Below are 24,096 nucleotides of genomic sequence, written 5' to 3'. Positions count from 1 at the left end.
TGCTACCCGTGGCCTAGGAGCTCTCACGACTGACGTCGAGTCGCTTCGCGAGATTATTCGATCACTTGTCTACGATGAGCTGCGACAGCTGCATCAGGTGCGGCAGCCTTCAGCCAACTTCGTACTAACGTCGTGCGTGACGAAGTGCAGCATGCGCTGGGCACCACACGTTACGAAGCAGCACTTCCGGCCACTCCACCACTTCAGGCGTTCACGACTTCAAGTGAACCTCAAAGCACAACTTACGCTGACGTTTTAAGAGGCACCGTCCCGTCCCCCGGTGGTACCTCCTACCGTGAGCGCACAGCAACGTGCGATTTATGCCGACGCATTAGGGCACCATGCACCCTTCCCTGCACCAGCGCAGGGAAGGGTTCTCTACAAAGAAAACGACGAGACGTCTGCACTCACAGAGCCGCTCTTCGAATTTCCGACGACAGCGTCACAATACCACCTCGTGGTACTGCGACGATTTTGTGTCGATTGCCGAGCGCTCAACAAGATCACGCGCCAGGATGTATAAACTATGCCTCGCATTGACGATGCTCTCCATTCTGTGCAAGGTGCCGAGTACTCCTCTAGCCTTGATCTGCATTCAGGTTACTGGCAAATCCCTAGACACGTAGACGACAAAGAAATTGCAGCGTTTGCAACACCGCATGGCCTTTACGAGTTCAACGTCATGCCCTTCGGCTTCTGCAATGCTCCCGCAACACTGTCCTGCGCGGCCTGAAGTGGAAAACATGCTTGTGCTGTCTAGACGACATCGTTATTTTCTCATCGGCAGTTGCCTAGTACCTGCAACGTCTAGACGAGGTCCTCACATGCCGTGCTAACGCTGGTTTTGAGCTCAACACCAAAAAGTGCCGTTTTGTAAGCAAGACGATCAAGGTTTTAGGTCACATTGTGAGCAAGGATGCTATTCTACCTGGTCCTGACAAAATTTCGACGGTGCTTTGCTTTCCTCGACCAGAAAAGACCAAAGAACTACGTAGTTTCCTTAGTATCGCTTCCTATTTTCGCCAATTTATGCGCCACTTCGCCTCTGTAGCTGCTTCTTTACACAACTTACTTCTTTCGGGTGCTTCCTTCGTGTGGTCACCGGAATGTGAATCTGCCTTTGACCAGCTGAAGGACGCCCTGACATATGAACCTGTCCTGTGTCATTTTGATGAGACTGCACCCACAATCTTGCACACGGACGCTAGCAGCCATGGAATTGGTGCTGTCGTCCTCTAGCGAGACACCACCTTGCATGAGAGAGTCGCTGCATATGCAAGCCGCGTACGCACACCTGCCGAGAGGAACTATACCATCACCGAGCAGGAATGCCTGGCTGCCGTTTGGTCCGTCCAGAAGTTTCGCCATTATCTCCACGGCTGCTATTTTACCATCGTTACGGACCATCACGCCTTATTTTGGCTCTCCACACTCAAGAACTTGTCAGGACGTCTTGGTCGCTGGATTCTTCGTCTGCAAGAATATGACTTTGAGATCGTCTACAAGTCTGGCAAAAAGCACCAATACGCAGGCGCTATTTCTCGCTGCCCCCTTCCTACAGCCGCACTCAACAATGATTCCGCAACCACCTCCAGGGACGCAATCCCTGACGTCTCTTGAACGGCGATTTTGTCCTCCGCCGCTCTTGACCATCTCACTTCTGATGACCATGAATCATTTTCGTCTCAACAATTAGCCGATTCATACTGTCGACCGCCTTCGTGGAGCTTCGCGCCCGCCTAACGCCAGGGTCCGTCGACAGCTGACACAATTCAAGCTACAAAACTCCCTGCTGTACCGCCATATCTATCATCCTGCCGGACAACTTTGGTTTCCCGTACTGTCTCGCTGCCTTCGTGCTTGTGTCCTTCGGGCCTTTCATGACGATTTGACAGCTGGCCACCTTGGCATCCAGAAAACTTACGACCGCATAAGAAGTCGCTTCTACTGCCCTGGCCTGTCTACCAGTATGGCGAGATACGTCTCTTCCTGCGCCATTTGTCAGCGTCGAAAGCGGCCAGCATCAGCTCCTGCCGGGTAGCTACTACCGGTCTCGTGCCCTACGGAAACGTCCGAGGCTGTCGGAATTGATCTCTATGGGCCAATTCCCATGGCTTCAACCGGCAGTCGATGGATAGTTACAGCCGTCGACCACCTCACGCGCCATGGCGAAACAGCTTGTGTCAGTCCTGCATCTGCTTTTGAAGTTGCTATATTCATTCTTCAAGCCATAATCCTGCCTCACGGCGCCCCTCGTGTCCTTCTGAGCGACCGCGGAAAGATATTTCCTTTAGAACTGGTAGGCGAAGTGCTCAGAGCCTCTGGAACAACTCACAAGACTACTTACCATCCTGAGACCGACGGCCTGACTGAGCGGTTTCATCGTACGCTCTCTGACATGATAGCCGCCCATATTCAACCAGATCACAAAAATTGGGACACAATTTTGCCATTCGTCACCTTTGCGTATAAGAACGCCGTTAACGCGCAATCGGTTACTCGCCATTCTACCTTGCTTATGGCCGTTCGCCCAGTTCCTTTCTCGACGTTTCTTTCTTCTCTGCCCCTGTCAGTCCATCTCCATCTTCCTGCGAAGACTATGTCTCCCGCTTTGACCATTGTCGCCAGCGTGCCCGCTTCAACACGGAAGCCAGGAAACAGGACCTCAAGGATCATTATGACGCATCTCATCGTGTAGTTTTCTACCAGCCCGGCGATGAAGTGCTGCTCTGGACACCAGTTCACACTCCTGGGTTGTGTGAGAAGTTTCAGTCCCGCTTTATTAGCCAATACAAAGCCCTGGAAATGACTTCTCCCGTTAATTATCGTGTCACCACTGTTGTTCCCTCAACTGACCACCGTTGCCGCTCTACCGAAGTGGTCCACGTTTCTCGTATGACGCCCTTCACGTGGCGTTCCCCATACTTTTAGGCTGCGTCCAGGATGGCCGCTCTCGCGCGGGGGAAGTTAGTGTGAGCATTTATTTCGTACTTCTTCATCATCTGTATATTATGATCATCATATGTGTGCATTTCATCCTCATCGTGCGCGTAGTCGCATCATAATAGTGGACTGTGCCGAGGGTCCTACGCCGCGTCTCTCAGGCTCAATAAAAGTCGGCTCTTACTGTGACGTCACAATATATTGGTGATCAGTTCCCGTTAAATAAAGCGGTCGTTGTAATGTTCCAGGGATGTCCGATCACCACATACCGATCTGTCAGCTGCAACTTGGATTTGGCCTAACACCGCGACCGTCAATGACCACAGTACAAAATTTCCGTAAAGCTCATGATGCTTGCATTCTGACCTGTTTAGCTCACGAATTTGAAATCCTTTCAAACCTCGCTGTTGATCCAACGACTGATGCTAACAGACTATGGTCGAGCTTCAAGGCTACTGTTACATATTGCGTGATGCATTTCGTACCACTCAAGACTAATAGACGAGTAGAAAGGCGGTTAACCGAGGGGCCCGTTTTTATTAGTCATATCACAAGAAGCCAACGAACACTCACACCAAGGACACCAGAGGGGAAATTACTTGTGCTTAATAAATGAAATAAAGAAACGATAAATTAATGGAAATGAAAATGGATGGAAAACAACTTGTTGCAGGTGGGGAACAATCTTACAAACTTCACATTTCGCGTGCGATGCTCTACCCATTGAGCTACCGCGGCGCTGTTTCCCCATCCACTTTCTTGGGTATTTATGTTTTCTAATAGAACCTTGCGAGCGTTAGCCAGCACCACCGCTCCCAAACCTTGGTGTCGGATGTGGAACATCCGTTCTGCCGCAGGCGTCACGAGAACGTGATCTTTTCGGGTGAATGCAACCGGTCAATAAACTCACACATGCTACCTGATGGCATCAATGTTGCCGGATTCGAGACCCTCGTTAAGTAATAAACGAGAAGCAATGGGGTTAACCGAAGGGCCTGTTTTTATTAGTGATATCACAAGAAGCCAACATACAATGACACCAAGGACAACATAGTGGAAATTGCTTGTGCCTAATAAATGAAATAAAGAAACGATAATTTAATGGAAATGAAAGTGGATGAAAAAACAACTTGCCGCATGTGGGGAACGATCCCACAGCCTTCGCATTTCGCGATCAAGACTAATAAGCCACAAAACCATAACCCTTGGATAACCCGGCCGCGAAGTAATACACGCAAATCGCAAAGTGAAAAGGCTGCGTCACGCAATCAAAATGAAATGCAATAATCCTGCAGGTGCTTCCAACCTGGCATGTTCTATTGCAGATTTAAAAAAAGCAAAACTGGCAAAAAAGCAACATTTTACTCCAACTTATTTTCAATCTGTCTTTATTGACGATAACGACGTGTCAGTCCCCCAGTCATTCATATTTCCCTTAGGCCCATTGTACCATTAGTAATAAGTGACTCAGGAATTCTTAACCTTCTTCTGCGTATAGATCCCAAGAAAGCATGTGACCACGGTGACATTACGAACGATTTTCTGTTCCAATATGCAGAATGGTGCAGTAAATACCTCGGCCTGATTTATCGCGAATCTATTAAAACAGCTAAACTGCCATCAAAATGGAAAATAGTAAAAAAGTAATGCCAATCCATAGAGCAAGACATACCATCGGCCACTGTAATTTGCGGCCTATATCACTCACCAGTACATCGTGCAAGTTACTCGAGCACATCGTTAAAATAAATCAACCTTTTTTCAGAAAATGACCTTCTGTCTACCCATCAACATGGCTTCAGGAAAGGATTATCTACCATAACTCACCTTACCGAAGCAGTCTGCGATCTTGCGCTTAGTATCAACAATTTCAGCCAAACCGATATAATTCTGCTTGATATGTCGAAGGTGTTAGATCGGGTGAGCGATAACAAATTTAAAAACTACAAAACACTGTTTGGGATGGCGAAATTATCAATTGCGGGAAAGACTTTCTAAATGACCAAACCCACTTCGTGGTTTTCGAAGGTGCATCATCAAGGACAGCTTCATTTAACTCAGTGTCCCCCAAGGATCCGTCCTGGGGCCATTATTATTCCTCATTTTTATAAATGACATCACTGCCGACACAGACTGCAAAACTAAACTTTTCGCAGACGATTGCATCATCAACAGGGAAATTAACAATGGTGATGATCATTCGGCCCTAAATGTTTCACTAGATAAGATAGATCACTGGCGCGAGCAGTGCCAAATGACTATCAACATATCAAAAGCATGCTGTATGACTATAACAAGGAAAAAAAATAAAATCCGAATTAACTTACATAATTAACAACACACCGCTGCAAGGACTTACGCAGCAGAAATATCTCGGCATCACCTTGACTTCCTATCCGAGGTGGGATATGCATATTAACAACGCCACAGCAGCGGCTCTGCGTAAACTGTTTCTCCTACGAAGGCGCCTGCCATTCGCTCCGAAACCATACTAAACTCATAACCTCATAACATTCGTGCGCCCAATCTTAGAGTGTGCTAACACTGTATGGTTTCCGCGTACTGTCACTGCTCTAGACAGAATTTAACGGGTACAAAGTAAGTCCGTTAGGGTTATTCATAACAAGTACAAGCGAACCGATTCGTCTTTTAGCATCTTTTTAGCATCTTCCGTACTACCTACGCTCGACACAACAACAAAACTGGCACCTCTGAGGTTTCTGCGCCAACTCCTGCATAAACACAAGCATAAGCAATGGAATCGTTTACTAACACAGAATCCATGGCGGATTTCATTTCGAAAAGTATAACTATGTCTACTAGCTAGTCTTCGGCTTTTTTTGCAACGATGCTGTATATGACTAGGGTTTTATGCATTTTGATTCTCCGTGAACAAAAACTATCATCATCAATGGTTCCTACCCCCGTAAGCAAGCAACATGCAATGGCTCATAGCCCCGTAAGGCAGAGGCAACACACACTCCGCAAAGTGAAGCGAACAATGCTTAACTTCCTTCTAATCACGCATGCAACACACAGAACAGCATGTCGAAAACTGTCATCATCAATGGCTCATACCCTCGTGAGGCCATATTGTGGCTTCGGACCTTTTGACGCAGCAGGTTGAATAAGTTATCTCAGCTACGACGTCAAAATATACGCGAGGTCAATGGCTCAGCCAAAAAATAGTGGCGGGTGTGGGTCCATTTGTAATCTCTCCTTTTTTGTTGTTGGGGTTCACGAAGAGAAAATACTTCTCAAACATGACCGTGACCGTGTGGGCTAACCGATCAGGCTTCCGCATTTGCAATGTGAAAGACTGGTGAGGGGTCTTTTTTCACCAACATGAATGCATAAACAGCAAAAAAAAAAAAAAAAATATTGGGCGTCTCCTCACTTGGCTAACGAGCGTGGCCGTGGTGTCCATAGGATCCAGATTTACTGCTCTCATCCTGTTAGTGTGCGAGTTGTCCTGCATAATGTAGGTCTCGATGTCAAATCTGCTCGGTAAGCTTTTTTCTGTAACCAAGGGAATGAATTATTACTTCGTTTGCTTACGTGGGGCCACTCAGTAGCCAGAAGGTAAAAGTTTGATACAGAACCCACCGTTCAACTTAGTAGGGCCATCTTGAAAAGCCTCTGTCACTGGAAGAAGAAATAGCGCAATATATTTTTCATATCACGAAAAAATGTCACAAACGACAAAACGCAAACAACGTAAGACGCATCTCTGTACTTCTTTTCTTAGAATGTGTGGCTATTTTAGTTGTTACTAAAGAGGGTGGAATTACACTTCAACATACATTCAAACACGGTCGACAGCGTTTTTCTTTGGATATGATCGCATTCGATCACTGCTGCGGTGCAATCGGCTGGTCGCTTTCGATTTCTGCACAGAGCACTCTGGTGGCATGTTTTACAGTGGGCTAGTCAAAATCGAAACCTCGGAACACAATTGTTTGGTTCTTTCGTAGCTCCGCGCTCCCACTCAGAACCTTCGGAGGCGCTCTCTCGTCTTTGGCCTGGGAGGGGGAGGGGGGGTGAGTGAGGAGGGGCGACAGAGATCTGTCGGAGCTCCCGTAACGTGTGTGCTGCATCTGTGCAGCAGCACTTGTGCGTGTGTGTGTAACTGTGTGTAACTGTGTGTAACGTGTGACCAGTGCCGCATTAGGGGCGCGCCTTGTTTGTCTGCAGTCTACTTGATTTGCGTTCATTATTCTTGTTTTTCGTACGGAAGAAGCGTTGATGTGTTTCTACTTCGAAAACCCTAATTGATCTGGCGAGCGGGTAAGCGTTTGGCGCGGGCAAATTTTTCTCTTTCCATGAAACAAAGTGGGCTCCTTGTCGCTGTCATAAGAGTAAGGACGTAGCACATTAAAAGAATAATAATAAGCGGGAGTAAGAGTAGATCACGTGTCCTCTAGCACACTCCCGCTGCAGCGTTTTATTCAGTCCCATATGTGGCAGCAACAACAACAACAACAAAAAAATACTCACCTCTTGACGGGAGCTTTTATTTTTTTATTTATTTATTTATTGATACTGCAATGCCCACCGTGATTTTAGCAGGGTGGGTTACAATACATGAGAGAAAATACAACATAATGGCAAACGAAATATATGTACATGCCTAGGTCACAGTCAAGAAAGAACAAAAGAAAAATTAAGCAAAACATTTATCAAATGTGCAAATGAAATAGACGAACACTCAACGCATAAGTCATATAGACAGTCACTATAATATAACCAATTATGTTTCAGCCATCAAGAAGGGATGCGAAAGCTGACAAAGAGTCTGCTTGAACGATACAGCTGCTGAGATTATTCCAGTCTCTGACTGTTCGTGGAAAAGATGAATACTTGAAAGAGTCATTATGAGAACGAAAAGGTGTTATTGTTAGTTCATGTCTTTGGCGTGTCGAATAACCGGAAGAAAATGTAATCCATTCGCTAACGTCGACTTTATAGTGCCCTTTAACTAATTGATATAAAAATTTTAGTCGCGATGAGCGGTTTCTATCGGATAACGGGATTAGGTTAGCGCGAGCTTGTAGTTCAGTGATTGAGCTACGTCGAAAGTTATTATAAATGAACTGTACGGCTTTTTTTTTTTGGACATTCTCTAGTTTCAGAATATTACCTTTTGTATAGGGGTCCCAAATTATAACAGCATAGTCTAAGACTGGGAGGACAATGAATGTGTATGCTAATTTTCTTACAGCAGAGGTAGCCAAAGTTAACGTTCTTCTTAAAAAGAATAACTTTCTATAAGCATTCGCTGTAACGTAGTGAATATGTTTGTTCCACCTAAGATTGTTTGAAACCCATAGCCCAAGATATTTGTATTCAGACACTTAACACAAAAGCACATTGTTAAAATTATACGGAAACGATAAGGGCCTCTTCTTACGAGTGATCCGCATGAAAACGGTCTTGTCGAAGTTTATACACATCTGCCACCGCTTACACCAAGAAGCAACACGCTGAAAATCATTGTTTAAGAATGCCTGATCAGATTGATCATTAACCTCCGTTTATAGAACACAGTCGTCCGCGTATAATTTTATTTTGACAGAGATGCCTTCTACCATGTCGTTTACATACATAAGGAAAAGGAGTGGCCCTAGGACCGAGCCCTGCGGGACACCTGCTTTTACTGGTAACTGGTTAGATTGATGTCCTTTGAAGGCAACAAACTGATGGCGATTGTTCAAATACGCTGATATCCAATTAACAAGTTGATAGTTTTTAAGCAGACTATTTAACTTAAATAACAATTTACTGTGTGATACTTTGTCGAAAGCTTTGGAGAAGTCCATAAAAATTGCATCAATTCATTTTACGTTATTTACAGATACGGCAAAATCATGGATAGTAGCAACTAGCTGTGTACAAGTTGAGTACCCTTTCCCAAATCCATGCTGGCATTTTGTTAAGATGTTATGTGTATCTAAAAAATCCACGATATGTTTATGTATTATGTGCTCTAATAGTTTGCAAGTGTTAGAGGTTAAAGATACCGGACGGTAATTCTTTATAGACTGTTTGGCACCGTGTTTATGAAGTGGTGTTACTCGGGCTGTTCTCCAGTCATTCGGAAGTTGACCTTCTTCCAAGGAACGTAAAAACACAATGTACAAGTATTTCGAAACCCATTCGGCATACCTTTTTAGGAAAGTGTTGGGTATATCGTCTGGGCCTGAACTTTTCTTTTCATCAACCTTTAAAAGTATGTGGAATATACCCTGTTCGCTTATTGATACATCAGAAATAGGGGGCAAACAATTCTCAAACATAGGTAAGACACCATCATCTCTAGTAGAAACTGAGTGGAAATGCTCATTAAATAAGTTAGCAATTTTTTCTTCATCATTCAAGTGAATGCCATCAACTTCAAAAACATCGCATTGGTAATGTTTCGGTGACACCTCCCGCCAAAATCTATCTGGAGACGCTGTGATGAATTTAGGCAATGATTCTTCATAGTAACGTTGTTTCTCAGTAGATAGTTGGATGCGAAGTTTAGATGAAAGAGAGAGAAATTTCTGTCGTTGATCTGGTGAAGCACTGCTTGATTTTTTCATTTTATCTTTTAACCTCTTGAGCTGCCTTTTCAATCTCAGCGTCTCCCGAGAAATCCAGGGATTCTTTTTTCTTTTCTTAACAATAGTTGGTACATATTTTTCAATGCATTTATTAACAATACTCTTAAAGCGTTCCCATAGTTCCTGCACATCTACAATATTCTCTGAAAATGAATCTAAGTAAAACGAAAGCGTATCTATAATCGAAACATCATCAGCTCGGGAGAAATTGCGGAATCGGACAGCGCTAAAGCTGTCTTTCCAATTCATATTATTTATTGTTAGTAACACAGCCTCGTGATCCGATATACCGGGAAATACATCGCACTTAGTGTGACTACTAATGGTCTCACTTAAAAAAAGAGGTCCAGGATTGTTTCAGAATTACCCTGTATTCTAGTACAGGTATCCACTAACTATAATAAATTAAAAGAAAAGAGAATGTCCAGCATGACCTCCCCTAAGTTGTCGTTATCACTTTTGACCGACATCGTTTCCCAATCAATGCTTGGCAAGTTAAAACCTCCCGAGAGAATAATGCGGTAAGCGGGTTTCACATGCTCGCTCATGTATAGCTTCAAAGAATCCAAAACTTCAACACCAGAATTAGGAGGTCGGTACAGAGTAGCTATGACATATCGAATATTTTCATGGTAGGCCTTGCAAAATATGCATTCAACATCTGATAAATCAGGCATCTTTAAGAGCTTAATGTTATCCTTGAAAAGGATGGCTACACCTCCGCCCCTGCTACCTCTGTCTTTTCTGAATGCGCTATACCCAAGTGGAATGATCTCGCTATCATATATTTCTTCATTTAACCATGTCTCCGTCAATACAACGATATCTGGGTTATACGACAAAAGAATTCCCTCTAACTCTGTACGCTTGTTTATAATGCTCCTACAATTTACGTTAAGTATTCCTAAAGAGCCACGCCTGCGCTTAGTCTGTCAATATTGAGGACTTGATTTCTTTAGCTTATAACGGCATTTTTTTTCACTATCCCAACCAAACAAAGTCCCGTTGATGCTCAACTTATCGTAATGCAGCTTTACTTTCATGTTTTTCTGCCTTTCTTCCTTAGAACTCTCCCATAAAAGCCTCCGTGTGTCACGTACTCGCTTAGAAAAGTCTTCAGATAGTGACAGTTCACTGCCCTTTAGTTTATGCGATGCTCTAAGCAGGGCATTCTTTTCTCGGTAGTCAAGAAATTTTAGAATCACTGGACGGGTTTTATTTTCGTCTTTTCTTCCGAGTCTGTGACACCTTTCTATGCCTGTTACGTTAATGCCTAGTTTTTTACTAAAGACTTCATCTTTTAGCTTTTCTTTTTTTTTATGGAGTATAAAGGAAGTATACTTTTACTTCCTGAACAAATGGGGGAGTGGAGAGAAGGTATTCGGTTTGTGGACCTTTTGTTCACAACAGGTACGTCGCATGATCTTTTTCTGTATTGCAGTGAATGATTACGAAGAACGCCAGCCTTTCATTTTTTCACACACACACACGCACGCACGCACGCACGCACGCACGCACACGCGCACGCGCACACACACACACACACACACACACACACACACACACACACACACACACACACACACACACACACACACACACACACACACACACACACACACACACACACACACACACACACACACACACACACACACACACACAAAAGAAGCAATGCGGCATTTCATCACTGTCCGTTCAGATTTTTATTTGTGCAGAGCCGCAGGTTAAATTTCGAACTTACACAACAAGGTTGGGAGGCCGCGTCAAGTGTTGCGAAGCAAGTCAATTTGAGCAGATCAACCATCACGAACGTAAATATTCGAGACACACGAAATATAGACTTTTGAGGGACATCGAACACTCAGCGCCCATGCTTTTTTTTTATTGCCAGAATAAAAAATTCCAATAAATATTTCCAAGAGAAGGGAGGAGGAAGAGGCAAAAACTTCATTCAAAGCCAACACTAAGGCCCAGTAAAGAAGACCGCTTGCTCCGCTAAGGCCCGTTGTTGATTCGCCGAGTCGGAGTGAAGCCAAGCACGCCAGGAAGGAGGGGAAGGGTAAGGAAAATAAGAAGAGGTGATGACAGTGTTACATGAGTACAGAATGTGTTCTGTATTTGCCCTTATTTCCGGACAGTTCGAGCAGTGAGCTGTGCTACGCCAACCGAAGTTGTAGCGTATAAGTGGTGTGAGAAGAGTGTTCGTTTGAAGTTTGCGAATGACAATGCGCTTGTTCCGTGTTGAGTAAAGAATGAGGTTGGGGTAAAATAAGGCTGTTTTCCCTGATGTTCTTGTGGTGTTCAGCTATTTGCCCTTTGTACGTGGCGGCGTCTTCCACTGTCGTTGGATTTGGCTAGGGAATAGAGGGCACTCGGAGGTTAATTTCGCGGGCACGTTGATGAACCAACTCATTTGCCTCGATCCCAGCATGACCAGGTACCCAACGCAGGGTGACTGGTGTTCCGTATGCGGTTACAGGATTCTATTAGAATGTCAAGAAGGTGGCTTTCCGATAGTAGGTTTTACATGTTGCGAATTACTTTGCTGGAGTCGGTATAAAGGTTGATGTTACTAGACTGGTGCTTAGTGAGTAGAGGGCCTTCTTGTATGGCATATGTGATCGCGTGAGTTTCCAGAGTAGCTATGTTGGAAGGGTTGTAAAATGGCCCATCTGTCTGGGTGATCGGTGCTGTCTGTCCCAGTGCATATCCGTGTCTGTCCCAGTGCATATATTGCATACGCGTTAGAGCATGTGGCGTCCGTGTATATCGTGACGCATTTCCTGTCTATGTGGTGATTTTGTGCTTGCGCTTGACGTCGACCGTTATGCAGGTGCGGCGTCATATTTTTTGGTATGTTTGGAGATGCAATGTTGCGTGGTAGCTAAGGGCTTTGACAACTGGTGTCAGCTGGATAGTGGCGATCCCTGCTCCTTTCAGGATGTCGCGTCCTTGCTCCGTACAAGACAAGCGCGCTAATTGTCCGTGTCGGTGTTGTGCTATTTCGGCAAGAGTGTAAAAGAGGCCCGTGTGTGGAAGGCGCTGATTTGAGGTGTATATCGGTAGACCCAGAGTGGCCTTGTGAAGGGTGTTGAGAGAAGATTCGAGTGTCAGCGTCAGGAATGGGGCCGGTGCACAGAAGCCTATTATACACGAGAATAGTCACGAGCTGAATTGCTTGTTCTTCTCTCCGTCCGTGTCTTTAGCTAATGGTCTGTCGCATTAGGTGCGTGAAATTTCGGCAACCTATGATACTGTAAAACGTTAGAGTTAGCGTTGTTGTTGTGATTTGTGATAAATCCGAATGTTTGGCACTATGTTACTTTCGGTGTCTGTTTGCCTAATAGGCTGAGTTGTATCAGGACATTTGTTTTCTTTTGGTATTGTGTTCGATTTATGAGGAGAATGCCGACTTTTCTGCTGAAGGTTGGGTGTCCGGCTTTGTGTTAGTGATCGACTGTGGTGTCTACGCCTTCCGGGTCGTTTCGACGTCCCCTGCAGATCCGGTTTCGCACCATAGGGTAATATTGTCGGCTTAGAAAGTGCGGTGAAGGTTGGGGATTGTGGATAGCTGCCTTGATAGTGCTGTCATGCAGAGATTAAAGAGGATGGGAGATATAATCAATCCTTGAGGTGTTCCACGGGAAATATTGATGGCAAAGGAAAGAGACTGCGTGGCCTTAAAGCATACTCTCCTACCTTTGAGGAAACTGCGTGTGTAATTGTACATGTTTGCGCCGCATACAGTGTGGTGAACCGATTTGAGTAAGTGATCATGTGTAACATTATCAAAGGCCTTTTTTATATCTAATGCGAGAAGTGCTTGGGTCTGTGCTGTCTTTGGTTGCAGAACCGTGTTCTGTAGTATGAGAAATAAGTCCCGTGTGAACATGTTCTTTCGTAGCTGGTGCGGAAAATGTTTCGTGTTATCCAGGTGTTGTTCTAGTCTGTTCAGTGCAAGCCGTTCCATTGTTTTGCCCATAAATTATGTGAAGGATATTGGTCTGAGGTTGCAAAGCGTGACTTTTTTTCTCTGGTTTGGGATCATAGTAACGTGTAATGTTATGTGCGAGAGCAGCGTTTCTTTATCTCCGTCGGGCATATTGCTCAGACGAGTATATGTGGTGCCGTCAGGACCCGGCACCGTCGGCCTACTGTTTTGCAACAATGCTATGTTTAGTTCGGCCTTAGTCAAGACGCCGTCAATGTTGTCGTTTGGGGGGGGGGGGCGTGTAGTCATGTACAGTGACTGATGTGCCGCAGATATGTAAAGGGTCCGAAGTTCATCAAATGTTTTGTTTATACTTTGTGTGCTGGCACGTTTCTCTATGGGAGGGATCACTTGTTTCTTTGTGCCGAGCAGTTCACGCAATAGTTGCAAAGTCTGTTTTTGTCTAACGTATTCTGGATGCTGTGGTGTTCCATTCTGTCTGTGGCCACGCGCCCAGGCATGATTGACAGCTTGAATAGTTATATCATCTACCCTTTCACGAAACTTATTGTTATGCGGTTGCTTGGATAAGGCTCTCAAAAGCTTCTTACGTTTTTCCAGAAGAGTGTGAGGTGCGGGTCGGGCTGGGCTGCCGGCGCTGAAGTCATATGCGTGTCTCTAACTACTGTCTTAGTTTCTATAAGGTCTTTAGCCCACGTGGCTAAGTCGGGCCCAGTGTCAGTGATATTGTTACGGAAGGATAAAGAAAGAGGAAGGAAGAAGAAGATCGCGAGACGCTGGCTGCTGCGTGTTGTTGCTGGTCAGCCATTTTAACTGCATTGACTTTGCTTGTGTATATATTGTAAATACTAGTCTTTATATTCTCCCAACATTCCCGTAACATGTAGATGGGAGGTGCTGGGTACAACGGCTGGAAACGGAGCTCCGCAGTGAACGTCGCATCACCGTCCCCACCATGAAGGATGGCGAGCACGCGGGATCAACATCGTTGCCGCCTCCAACATCACTGTCACCATTTACGTCGCTGTCCCCTTCGGTTGTGGTTGTGCAACCCAAGGATCCTGGAACTTTCTGCGGGACCGTTGGCGACGACGTTGAGGAGTGGGCGGTGATGTACGAACGAGTGAGTGGAAGCAACAGATGGGACCCTACGCTTGTTCCTTAACGGATGACTTCGCGAAAATGATTGCACCTTACCTCACCTCTGCACAGACCACGGACATACGTGTCCTGCTCGAATCGTATAGTGGCATATTTGATTTCGACGACAGGCCTTTAGGCCAAACATCTCTTGTTCACCATGGTATAAACACTGGAGACACGAATACTATTCGTCGGCAACCGTATGGTGTGTCGCATGCTGAACGTCGAGTCATCCAATCAAAAGTGGACAAAATGCTCCGCAGAGGGGTCATCGAATTATCAGCCATCCCCTGTGCTTCGCCTGTCGTCCTTGTGAAAAAAATGGTACCTGGCGTTTTTGCCTAGATTATCACAGGACCGCTCCAAGATCAGCTATGATTCACGGCATCAGGATGTGTGCTGCGACAAGGGCGACACGCACAATATGACTTTGGACACTGTAATGGTTGGGGTCGGGCATGATATAGATGGTAGCTGGCCCATGCCATGGTCCAACTCATCCACGCTTAGGACGTTGTTGAAGGCAGAGACTTGTTCTCTTCGAGAACGAAGAATATGGGATTTATTTACGGTATCTACATGAGAACGTTACAGTTCATTAATGTAGCATGACTGGGAGAGAATGCACCCTCAACAGGCGCGCCACGGCCGCTTATAAACATTCTGTCCGCCCTACATCCCTAGGCGAGGGAAGACGGTTGTTCAACCGTCGACTTATTCGGAGCGTCCAAAGTCATCGTAACCGACCCGCCTTCGAGGGAGAGGGTTTACAGACTGACTTCCGCACAGGTTTTACTAACCACACCGAGGTGAGAGGGTTCTCACAGACACGGGTCTTGCCCTGATCAGGCACCTCTTGGCCCCAGAGTTGACCCCGCAGACAGTGGCCGCCGCGTCTGTCCATTGACTGACGACTTCTAAGACCTGTGAGACGGCACCGCAAAACAGCTTCTTCCAGTAGTTCCACCGCTTCAAGCAAACCGTGACGGTGACAGTGAATCCACTAACAATACTTGGTCCGCCGACAGCGCCTAGACATGGCGGCGCCGACGGACTGGGGACTGTCATATTGCCGTCCTTTCAAAGCGAGTTGCTGCAGTAGGCATGGTGGCGCCGTTCGGTTGGGGGCTGTCGCTTCCCCGAAGATCGCCAGCTTCCACAGGTCGAACGTTCCTCCATAGCCCTGAAAATCTCGACTGGCCAGTGCTGATAACCGCGGGGCCGGAAGAGAATGGCTGATGGCAACGGCCGGGATGCCTTGTCTTGCAGCAACCAGCTGTGAAATGATGACACCGCCCCAAAACATCCAACAAGGACAGGCAACTGCAAAGTGAACCCAGCAACACGGCTCTGCGCCGAGATTAAATATCTTGGATCTCACTTTAGACCCGCTAGGCTTCAAAGAAAACATAAGTGCACAAACAAAAAATGTTGCATTTCGCTACACCAATTTGGAAGGAATTTCGTGCTGACAAATTGGGCAATCATGAAGAGAGTCCTACTAAATGAGAGGAGATCTTCTTGGCTTAACAAAAGTAACAATAATAACTCCAAAATTTAGGCGGGATCCCTAAACGCAGAATATAAATTAGCCTGCTCAAACCATCGGCATTGCTATGCAACTTTCCCTTCTTATATCTAACGGATAAGTTCTACTCTTGGAGAGTGAGGCTCCATCGGAGCAAGCGGCAATTTTTGTGTGACATTTGATTGAGCCACGTCAGAGGACAGTGGTCGGTCTCGAAGATGAACTTCGCTCCGTACAAGTAACGCGACAACTTCTGGGTTGCCCAAACTAAACAATCACATTCCTTCTGTGAAGCGCTGTAGGCTTCCTCTCTTACAGTTAGTTTACGGCTGGCATAGAGGATAGGATGTTCCTCATTATCGTCGCCGACATGAATAAGTACCACGCCCATACCCCTGTCGCTTGCGTCGCACTGAACTATGAATTCCTTTGCGTAGTCCAGTGCGCGAAGCACAGTACGACAAACCAATAGCGTTTTCAAATTGTGAAAAGCGTCCTCTTTGTCCTTGCCCCAGTGCACGCTATTCGGTGCTCCCTTTCGGAGGCCGTCCGTTAAAGGACTTGCCATTTGCGAGTAATTTGGAATGTACCGTGGATAGTACCCCTCAAGTCCCAAAAATGAACGAATGTCTGTTTTCGTGCCTGGCTGTGAAAATTCTCCAATCGTAGCTGTTTTCAGCTCGGCTGGCCGTCTTGTGCCTTAACCGACAACATGGCCCAGATAAGTAACCTGCGAGCAGCCAAACCTACATGTTTCTGCCTTCATCGTTAAGCCGGCTTCCCTCAACCGCGCGAACACCTGTTTGAGGTCCGATACGTGCTGTTCCCAGCTGTCCGAAAACATTGCTACATCATCAAGATATGGCAATGCGAACCCCTGCAAGTCTTTTAGGACAATATTCATTACCTTAGATAAGCTAAACGGCGCGTTCTTCAGCCCGAAGCTGAGTGCGAGAGGGCGAAAAGTGCCTACAGGTGAGATAAATGTGGCATAGCGGCTGGCACTTTCTGAAAGGGGAACTTGCCAGTATCCCCGCACGAGATCTATAGTTGAAATGCATTTAGCAGGGCTAACTCTTTCGATTCGTTCCTCAATGTTGGGTATCGGGTACAGCTGAACCCTTGTTGTGGCATTTGACTTCCTGTAGTCAGCACACGGACGAGGGTCCTTAATAGGGGTTTCTACAAGTATTAGCGGTGACGTGTAGTCAATCTCAGTGGGCTCAATAACTCTCAACTCTAGCATGCGCTATATCTCTGCCTCCATAATTTCTCCCTGTCGTGGAGACACCCTATAAGGCTTTGATCTTACAGGTTCGGTCGATGTCAGCTATATTTCATGCGTTTATAGTTCGGTTCTACCTGGTCGATCGCTGAATATGTCTATATATTCCCCTAACGTCCATTTTAGCTCATCTAGCTGTTCGTGTCTAAGAGCGTGCGAGCTTACCGAATGACTTGCCCCTTTTTCCAGGCTGATTTCAGAGTTGGAGGTTGCTTACACTCATTAAACGCGGTACTAGTGTCATCCTGCTCCTTTATGGTATAGTTAACGACTCCGCTCCGCTTTACGTACGGCTTCATCAAATTGCAGTGATATATCCTCACCTCCTTCCTGCGACCGGGAATTTTCAGAATATAGTTAGTATCTGAAAGTTTGTGCAACACGTTAACGGGCCCGTCCCAGTGAACTTCAAGCTTGTTCTTTCTTGAAGGTTTGAGGACCATTACCTGGTCTCCGGCGTTAAACGTACGAAGCCTCGCATTCTTGTAATACAACCTGGCGTTCTTTTGAGCAACTCCTATGTTCTTTGCGACTAGTTCTTGGGTTGCACTTAGCCGTTCCAGCAGATTTAGCACGTACTCTACCACTGTTGGACTTTCTCCTCTTTCCTCCCACATCACTCTTAACATTCTCAGTGGAGAACGGGTTGTCCTCCCACACACTAGTTCCGCTGGCGAGAACCCTGTAGCCTCATGTGGAACCGTTTGCAATGCAAACAAAGTGGCCGGAAGACAATTCTCCCAGTCCTCCTTGTACTCATAACAGAGCGCCCGCAAAACTCCCTTAAGCACTGAATACCACCTCTCTACACTATTTGAATGAGGGTGATAGACAGAACTGTGTATCAACTTTACCCCGCTCTTTTGTAAGAATGTGGAAGTCAGTGCGCTGGTGAATACTGACCCTTGATCCGCCTGAATTTCGGCTGGAAACCCAATTCGTGCGAATACTGTCAAAAGCGCGTCTACTGCTACGGTGGAGCTGAGCTCTTTCAGAGGAATTGCTTCTGGCAACTTTGTAGCCGGAGACAGCATGGTAAACAAGTACCTGTAACCAGATTTTATTTTTGGTAAAGGCCCTACCGTGCCTATCACAAGTCGTCTTATTAAGGACACTATTTTAGTGGAGCTTTCCATGTTTCTCCTGGTTTACCCGAGCACTGGCAGGCGTCGCATGACCTTACAAAGTTTTGTACGTCTTTCAAACAGCCAGACCAGTAGTATTCTATAAGCAATCTTTCCTTTGATTTGTTTATGCCTTGGTGGCCAGACCACCCATTTCCATGACAGAGACTCAAAAGGTCCTCCCTGTACTTAGGAGGTATGGCTAACTGATCTAGAATCCTACCCTTTCGGTCTCTGTAGTGCCGATACAACAATCCTCCTCTCTCTTGTATCGTCACGTTGCGCCTAGCAATGCCTTCTTTAGCTGTGTGATGCACTTTAAATAAGCTGTCGTCCTTCTTTTGTTCGGCTGCCAGTGACTCTCTGTCCACACGTGAGAGCTGATCAAAGCTCTTTGAGGCCGGTGATAGTAAGGACCCCGTCTCGCTTGCAACTGCGTCAGCTGACTCTTCCTGCAGGCGTGAACTTTGACACCCTAGTGATCCGCTCTCATTGAGCTGGTTAGCTGGCAGGGTTTCCTCAACCGTCTTTTCGTCCCTCGAGCCTAGCTCGGATTCGGGTTACATAAGTTACCTCTTTTGCTACTTTCGCTAGTGCAACTTTTGCATTTTCAGCTGAAAGCGACGCGATTTTACGAGCTTGGCCTCGCGTCAATGTCTGTACTACGCCCTCTCCCAGTTTAAGCCCTTTGTCACGCAGTAACTGATGCGACCGATTCGAAAAAATGTAAGGGTACTGCAGCGGCAAAAATGTGGAAACTGCAGCCTCGGTCACGAGCTCCCCGAACGGTCCACTGATTTTGACTTTGGCCATGCGCAGACACACGCTGTGTTCTACAACCTGCTTGATCCATGCTACTTCTCCAGTGAAGCCATCTATCGTCACGTAACACGGATGGACAATGTCCGTAGTGGCGGCACATGCAGTCTCGCACCACCCGGCATGGTTTGCCATTACCTTCCAGGTCATGATAATATGGGCTTAAAAGTTCCATATTCTTTTCTTTTTCATCCACGTAGGAGAAAACTACGCTAGGCTTCCCGCAGTTTACAGCGATATGTCCGAGTTTGTGGCACTTATAGCAGCGAATCGGTCTAACAGATTCGAACTTTCTTTTCTGCTCTTTTTGTACTGTTTCCCCGCTTGATTTCTCCTCGGTCTTTTCTGAGGCCTTTTCCTCCACTTCTGTAGGCTCCAGTCGTCTAGCCTGCGAACCCTTTTTTAACGGAAATGGTTTCCGCAGTCCATTTCGACCGTCTCAATTTCCGTCCTCGGCGTTCAGCTTTCTACGCGTCGCGTACTCTTCAGCTAATTCAGCCACCCTTTCCAAAGTGTTTACATTTTCTCTGTCTTGCACCCACAGCTTCACAGATTGTGAGATGCTTTTGCAAAACTGCTCTAGACGCGTGCATTCAACAGTCATATCTCTGTTCTCGTACGCTTCCGCGCTTTTCAACCACTCGACTAGGTTGGCCTTTAAGGTTTATGCAAACTCCGGATACCCCTCGCTATCCTTCTTACCTGTGCTTCTAAACCTCTGCCGAAAAGCTTCGACTGAAAGGCGGTACTTTTTCAAGACTAGCCTTAACTTACGCATAATCATATGCATCCTGCGCACTGAGTCTGGCGATTACTTCCGCAGCCTCACATGGCAACATAGACAACAACCGCTGTGTCCACGTAACGGACCGATTTTCATCTTCTCGCAAGTCCTTTCAAAATTTCCTAGGAACAAGCCTATGTCGTTCCCGATCTCAAATAGCTTCAACAGCCTGTCCATGCGGTATGATTGTGCCCCAGTTGATCGACCCAGAGCCCCTTCACTTCCTTGAGACATCTTCAAACATCTGCTTTCAAGTAGAACTTGTTGCTGGGCGAGTTGGTTGGGATCTAAAGAATACATTGTTGCGCCAAAAAAGGAAAATAAAGACTTGGGAATAAAAGAATAAAATCAGTTGAAGTTCAGCGCTCAATCTGTCTTTTCGTACTCTTCCTTCCCCGCTCAATCTGTCTTTTCGTACTCTTCCTTCCCAAGTCTTTATTTTCCTTTTTTGGCGCAACAATGTATTCTTTAGATCTGCTTTCAAGTTGCATTTTTCTTAACTCGCGATCTTTCTCGCATTCCTCTCTGTCCCGTTCTTCTCTTTTCCTAAAAAGTTGAAACCCAATTTCAATGTCCTCCTCACTGGCCTGTTCGGAAATTATTTGCAATAATTCCGATTTTAGCATTTCCTTGCGTACATCTAGGCCAAGTTCCCCACCAGCGATCAACAATTAGTCTCTCAGCAGTGTCCCTAACTCCATGATTGCTGCTTTACTGCCTTGATCCTGCTCGCTAAACCTGCCTAGGTAAACACAACCTAGCTATCAATCAACAATCCAGCTTCAATACTGTTCTAAACAGCACAACCATAAAATGAAGCCTAGAGAGTAAAAGCAAGAACCAAGCACTCACCGCAGACACATCACCACGTCGCAAAGTCCATCCCACCGCTGCCCTCAGTGTTAACGGTTGGGGTCGGGCATGAAATAGATGGTAGCTGGCCCATGCCATCGTCTAACTCATCCACGCTGAGGACGTTGTTGAAGGGAATGACTTGTTCTCATCGAGAACGAGGAATATGGGATTTATTTACAGTATCTACATGAGAACGTTGCAGTTCATCAATCTAGCATGACTGAGAGAGAATGCACCCTCAGCTACCGCGCCACGGCTGCTTATAAACACTGTGTCCTCCCTACATCTCTAGGTGAGGGAAGACGGCCGTTCAACCGTCGACCAAATCGGAGCGTCCAAAGTCATCGTAACCGACCCACCTTTGAGGGGGAGGGTTCACACACTCAATTTTGCACAGGTTTCCCTAACCACACCGAGGTGAGAGGGTTATCGCAGACATGGGTTTTGCCCTGAGCAGGCGCCTCTTGGCCCCAGAGTTGACCCCCCAGACAGTGGCCGCCGCGTCTGTCCATTGACTGACGTATTCTAAGACCCGTGAGGCGACGCCGCAAAACACCTTCCAGGAGTTCCACCGCTTCAAACAAACCGTGACGGTGACGGCGACAGCGACGGCGAATCCACAAATAATACTTGGTCCGCCAACCGCGTCTAGAAATGGTGGCGCCGACGGGCTGGGGACTGCCATATTGTCGTCCTTACAAAGCGAGTCGCCGCAGTAGACATGGTGGCGCCGTTCGGTTTGGGACTGTCGCTTCCCCGAAGATCGCCAGCCTCCGAAGGTCGAACGTAACAACACCAATTCGCAAGCGTGGCCGGTTCCAGAAGTTTCGGGCTCGCTACACCGGGCCTTTCGTCATCACTGATCGCTTAAGTGGCGTGACGTTTTCAATTGTTCGTCTCGTTTATCGTGGCTACCGTTCCAAGAAGACTAAACTCGTTCACGTCGCACGCCTGAAGCGCTGTCATCGCCGTGACTCCACATGCACGTAACAGCTACACACCCAGCGAGCTTCATCTGCGAATAGAGGAGCGTCACACTAGAGCGACAGCGAGGACGGAAGAGGAGGAAGACGAATTGCGCTTGTCTTTGAAGCGGGTCGGTGTCGGCGCGGCAACTCTTTTGCCTTTTTCATCAACTAATTTTTAAATAAACGCACTCCCGCTGTAACTATATTATTGCGATATCAATTATATGGGCACTGCAGGCGCATTTCTGACGTCGGCGTCGCTGTCGCCGTGAGGTTCTGTATAAAGTTCGAGGGTGATAAAATGGTCGCGGCGCACCGTATGCTGCATGTGCCATCAGCCGGCGATCGCGCCTAAATCTCGCGCACGCAACGAACGAGAGCGGAGAAGAAGCGCGTGCCGGTCTTCCGTCGCGCGCAAGGCTTCGTGGGAGGATAGGGAGGGGTGAGGCACGTTCTACTTCGGGCGACCCGGGCCACTGTATCTTGAAAGCCACCTGCGACGGGTCCACGCAGCGCTGTATTTTCGCGACTTAGTTCGCATTGATGCGTGCGGCTGCACGAAGGTCGATTCGCTCGCTGCTGCTGCAGCGTTTCCTCACTGCAGCGCTTTGAAAGCGAGTTTCCGCTGTCATCGAGTGAGATGTGTTCATGTGGGGGCGCGGGACGCCATGCTTGTTAATTAAATAAGTATGCCTATGTTTACAAGTTTATACGGCTGATAAAACTACTATCCTTACTCGTAAGCAGGCTGTCCACTAATTTGCTATCGCAATCAATGCTTCACCTTTCAGGCAAAACTGCGACTTTTATTCATTCATAATGGCACTTCATTTTTCGTCCGAATGTTGCAAATTGTCCCAAAATGAATGGCATGCAAAACGGGAGCGGATGGACTGGGAGGGAGGAAAGAAGGGGGCGCTGAAAGATAGCTTGACCATTTCGCATCCTTCGTGAAAACCTTGCGCAGGCACGTGATCATTACTATCAGTCTGCGATGTATAAAGGGGCCTTGAGCTTAGCTTATGGGTGTAATTGTCCATATCGCTTTCAGTTACTGTGTAATTGCGATGTCTGTAGCAATATCACAAATGTTGCAAACTGGATCACTTACTTGAAGCTGTAATAATATCAGAGCGTCTCTCACTGTGCCTAATTCTCGATATCTTGTGGGGTATTTCTCCGGATGGCGCTTTTTCTTCATTTGTAATTGGGTGAATCAGATGAGTGAAATTGACCAGACCGACCTGGGGAAGGAAAGGCGGTAATACGAACTCTAAGCACCATAGATTTTTACGAGAATTAAAGTAGGATGACATTTTTTTACTATATGGTAATGCCCATGCGCTTGAGGCTTCAAAAGCAGGGACGCCTCCATTTCGGCATCTTGATAGAGGTGTCTCTCATATTCAGCGCCCGGAGCCTGTGAAATTATCTTGGTATAAATATCATGTGCCACAAGTGTCGATGACGTTTACGTCTCTGTTGTTTATTCTTACGAAAAGAAACTGCGAAAGCGTAACTTTGATTTTCATTAGTAGAATGAACCGTCTAGCATGTATGCAGCATGCAATCACACACAAAAAAAGCATTGCTATATCTCTGCGTTTGCTTACGTATCTCTCAGTGACCCCAGCTTCTGTCACTTCTGACAGATGGACCATCTCAGCAAAAACAGAGGCCTTGGTTAGGGAAAGTGAGTATCCGTCTCCGAGAAGGGCAGTCTTGGTAGAATTGTCTTCCCTTGTGTCTAACACTCTAGGGTACACCGTCACCCCGTTGTCCATATGTAGAGTCGGCATACCTAAAGCTGGAAAAAAAAATTTTGGTGTTTCTATTTGTGAGCTCAGCCATTTAACTGGCATGCGGACAAGCAACTGACGTAATTACTGCAGCCGAAGATGGTTCGGTATACAAAAGGCAAAATTGGCCAGTGTGTATAATAAAACCTAAATCGTTGTATCTTTGAGGGAGTTCGTATCCCATGAAAAAAGTAGGTTTAGCGCCGAAAAAGAAAAACGAAAAGCTCGGTTTTATATAGTTTAGGACGACAACACAGGCTCTACCTTCCTACATAGTTTATGATCGCT

At 46.4% G+C, this 24,096-nt stretch overlaps 1 protein-coding gene across 1 annotated transcript in view; it reads right to left on the bottom strand.

The window, feature by feature from the left end:
- The window catches only part of LOC142577982 (venom metalloproteinase antarease-like TserMP_B), a 55,852-nt gene extending 32,041 nt beyond the window's left edge, over positions 1-23,811 (bottom strand). Inside the window, exons 1-5 of the mRNA XM_075687407.1 lie at positions 23,623-23,811; positions 23,334-23,429; positions 23,121-23,253; positions 6,550-6,588; positions 6,341-6,462 (exon numbers count right to left, since the gene is read on the bottom strand). Of these exons, the coding sequence (XP_075543522.1) occupies positions 6,341-6,462; positions 6,550-6,588; positions 23,121-23,253; positions 23,334-23,429; positions 23,623-23,808 (576 nt within the window). The 5' untranslated portion in view covers positions 23,809-23,811. The remainder of the gene's footprint in view (positions 1-6,340; positions 6,463-6,549; positions 6,589-23,120; positions 23,254-23,333; positions 23,430-23,622) is intronic.
- Between the last annotated feature and the right edge of the window lie 285 nt (positions 23,812-24,096).

Source organism: Dermacentor variabilis, chromosome 4 (genome assembly GCF_050947875.1).
Source record: "Dermacentor variabilis isolate Ectoservices chromosome 4, ASM5094787v1, whole genome shotgun sequence".
NCBI classification, from domain to species: domain Eukaryota; kingdom Metazoa; phylum Arthropoda; class Arachnida; order Ixodida; family Ixodidae; genus Dermacentor; species Dermacentor variabilis.
Note: the sequence above shows the minus strand (reverse complement) of the source record. Positions and strands in the feature narration are given on the sequence as shown.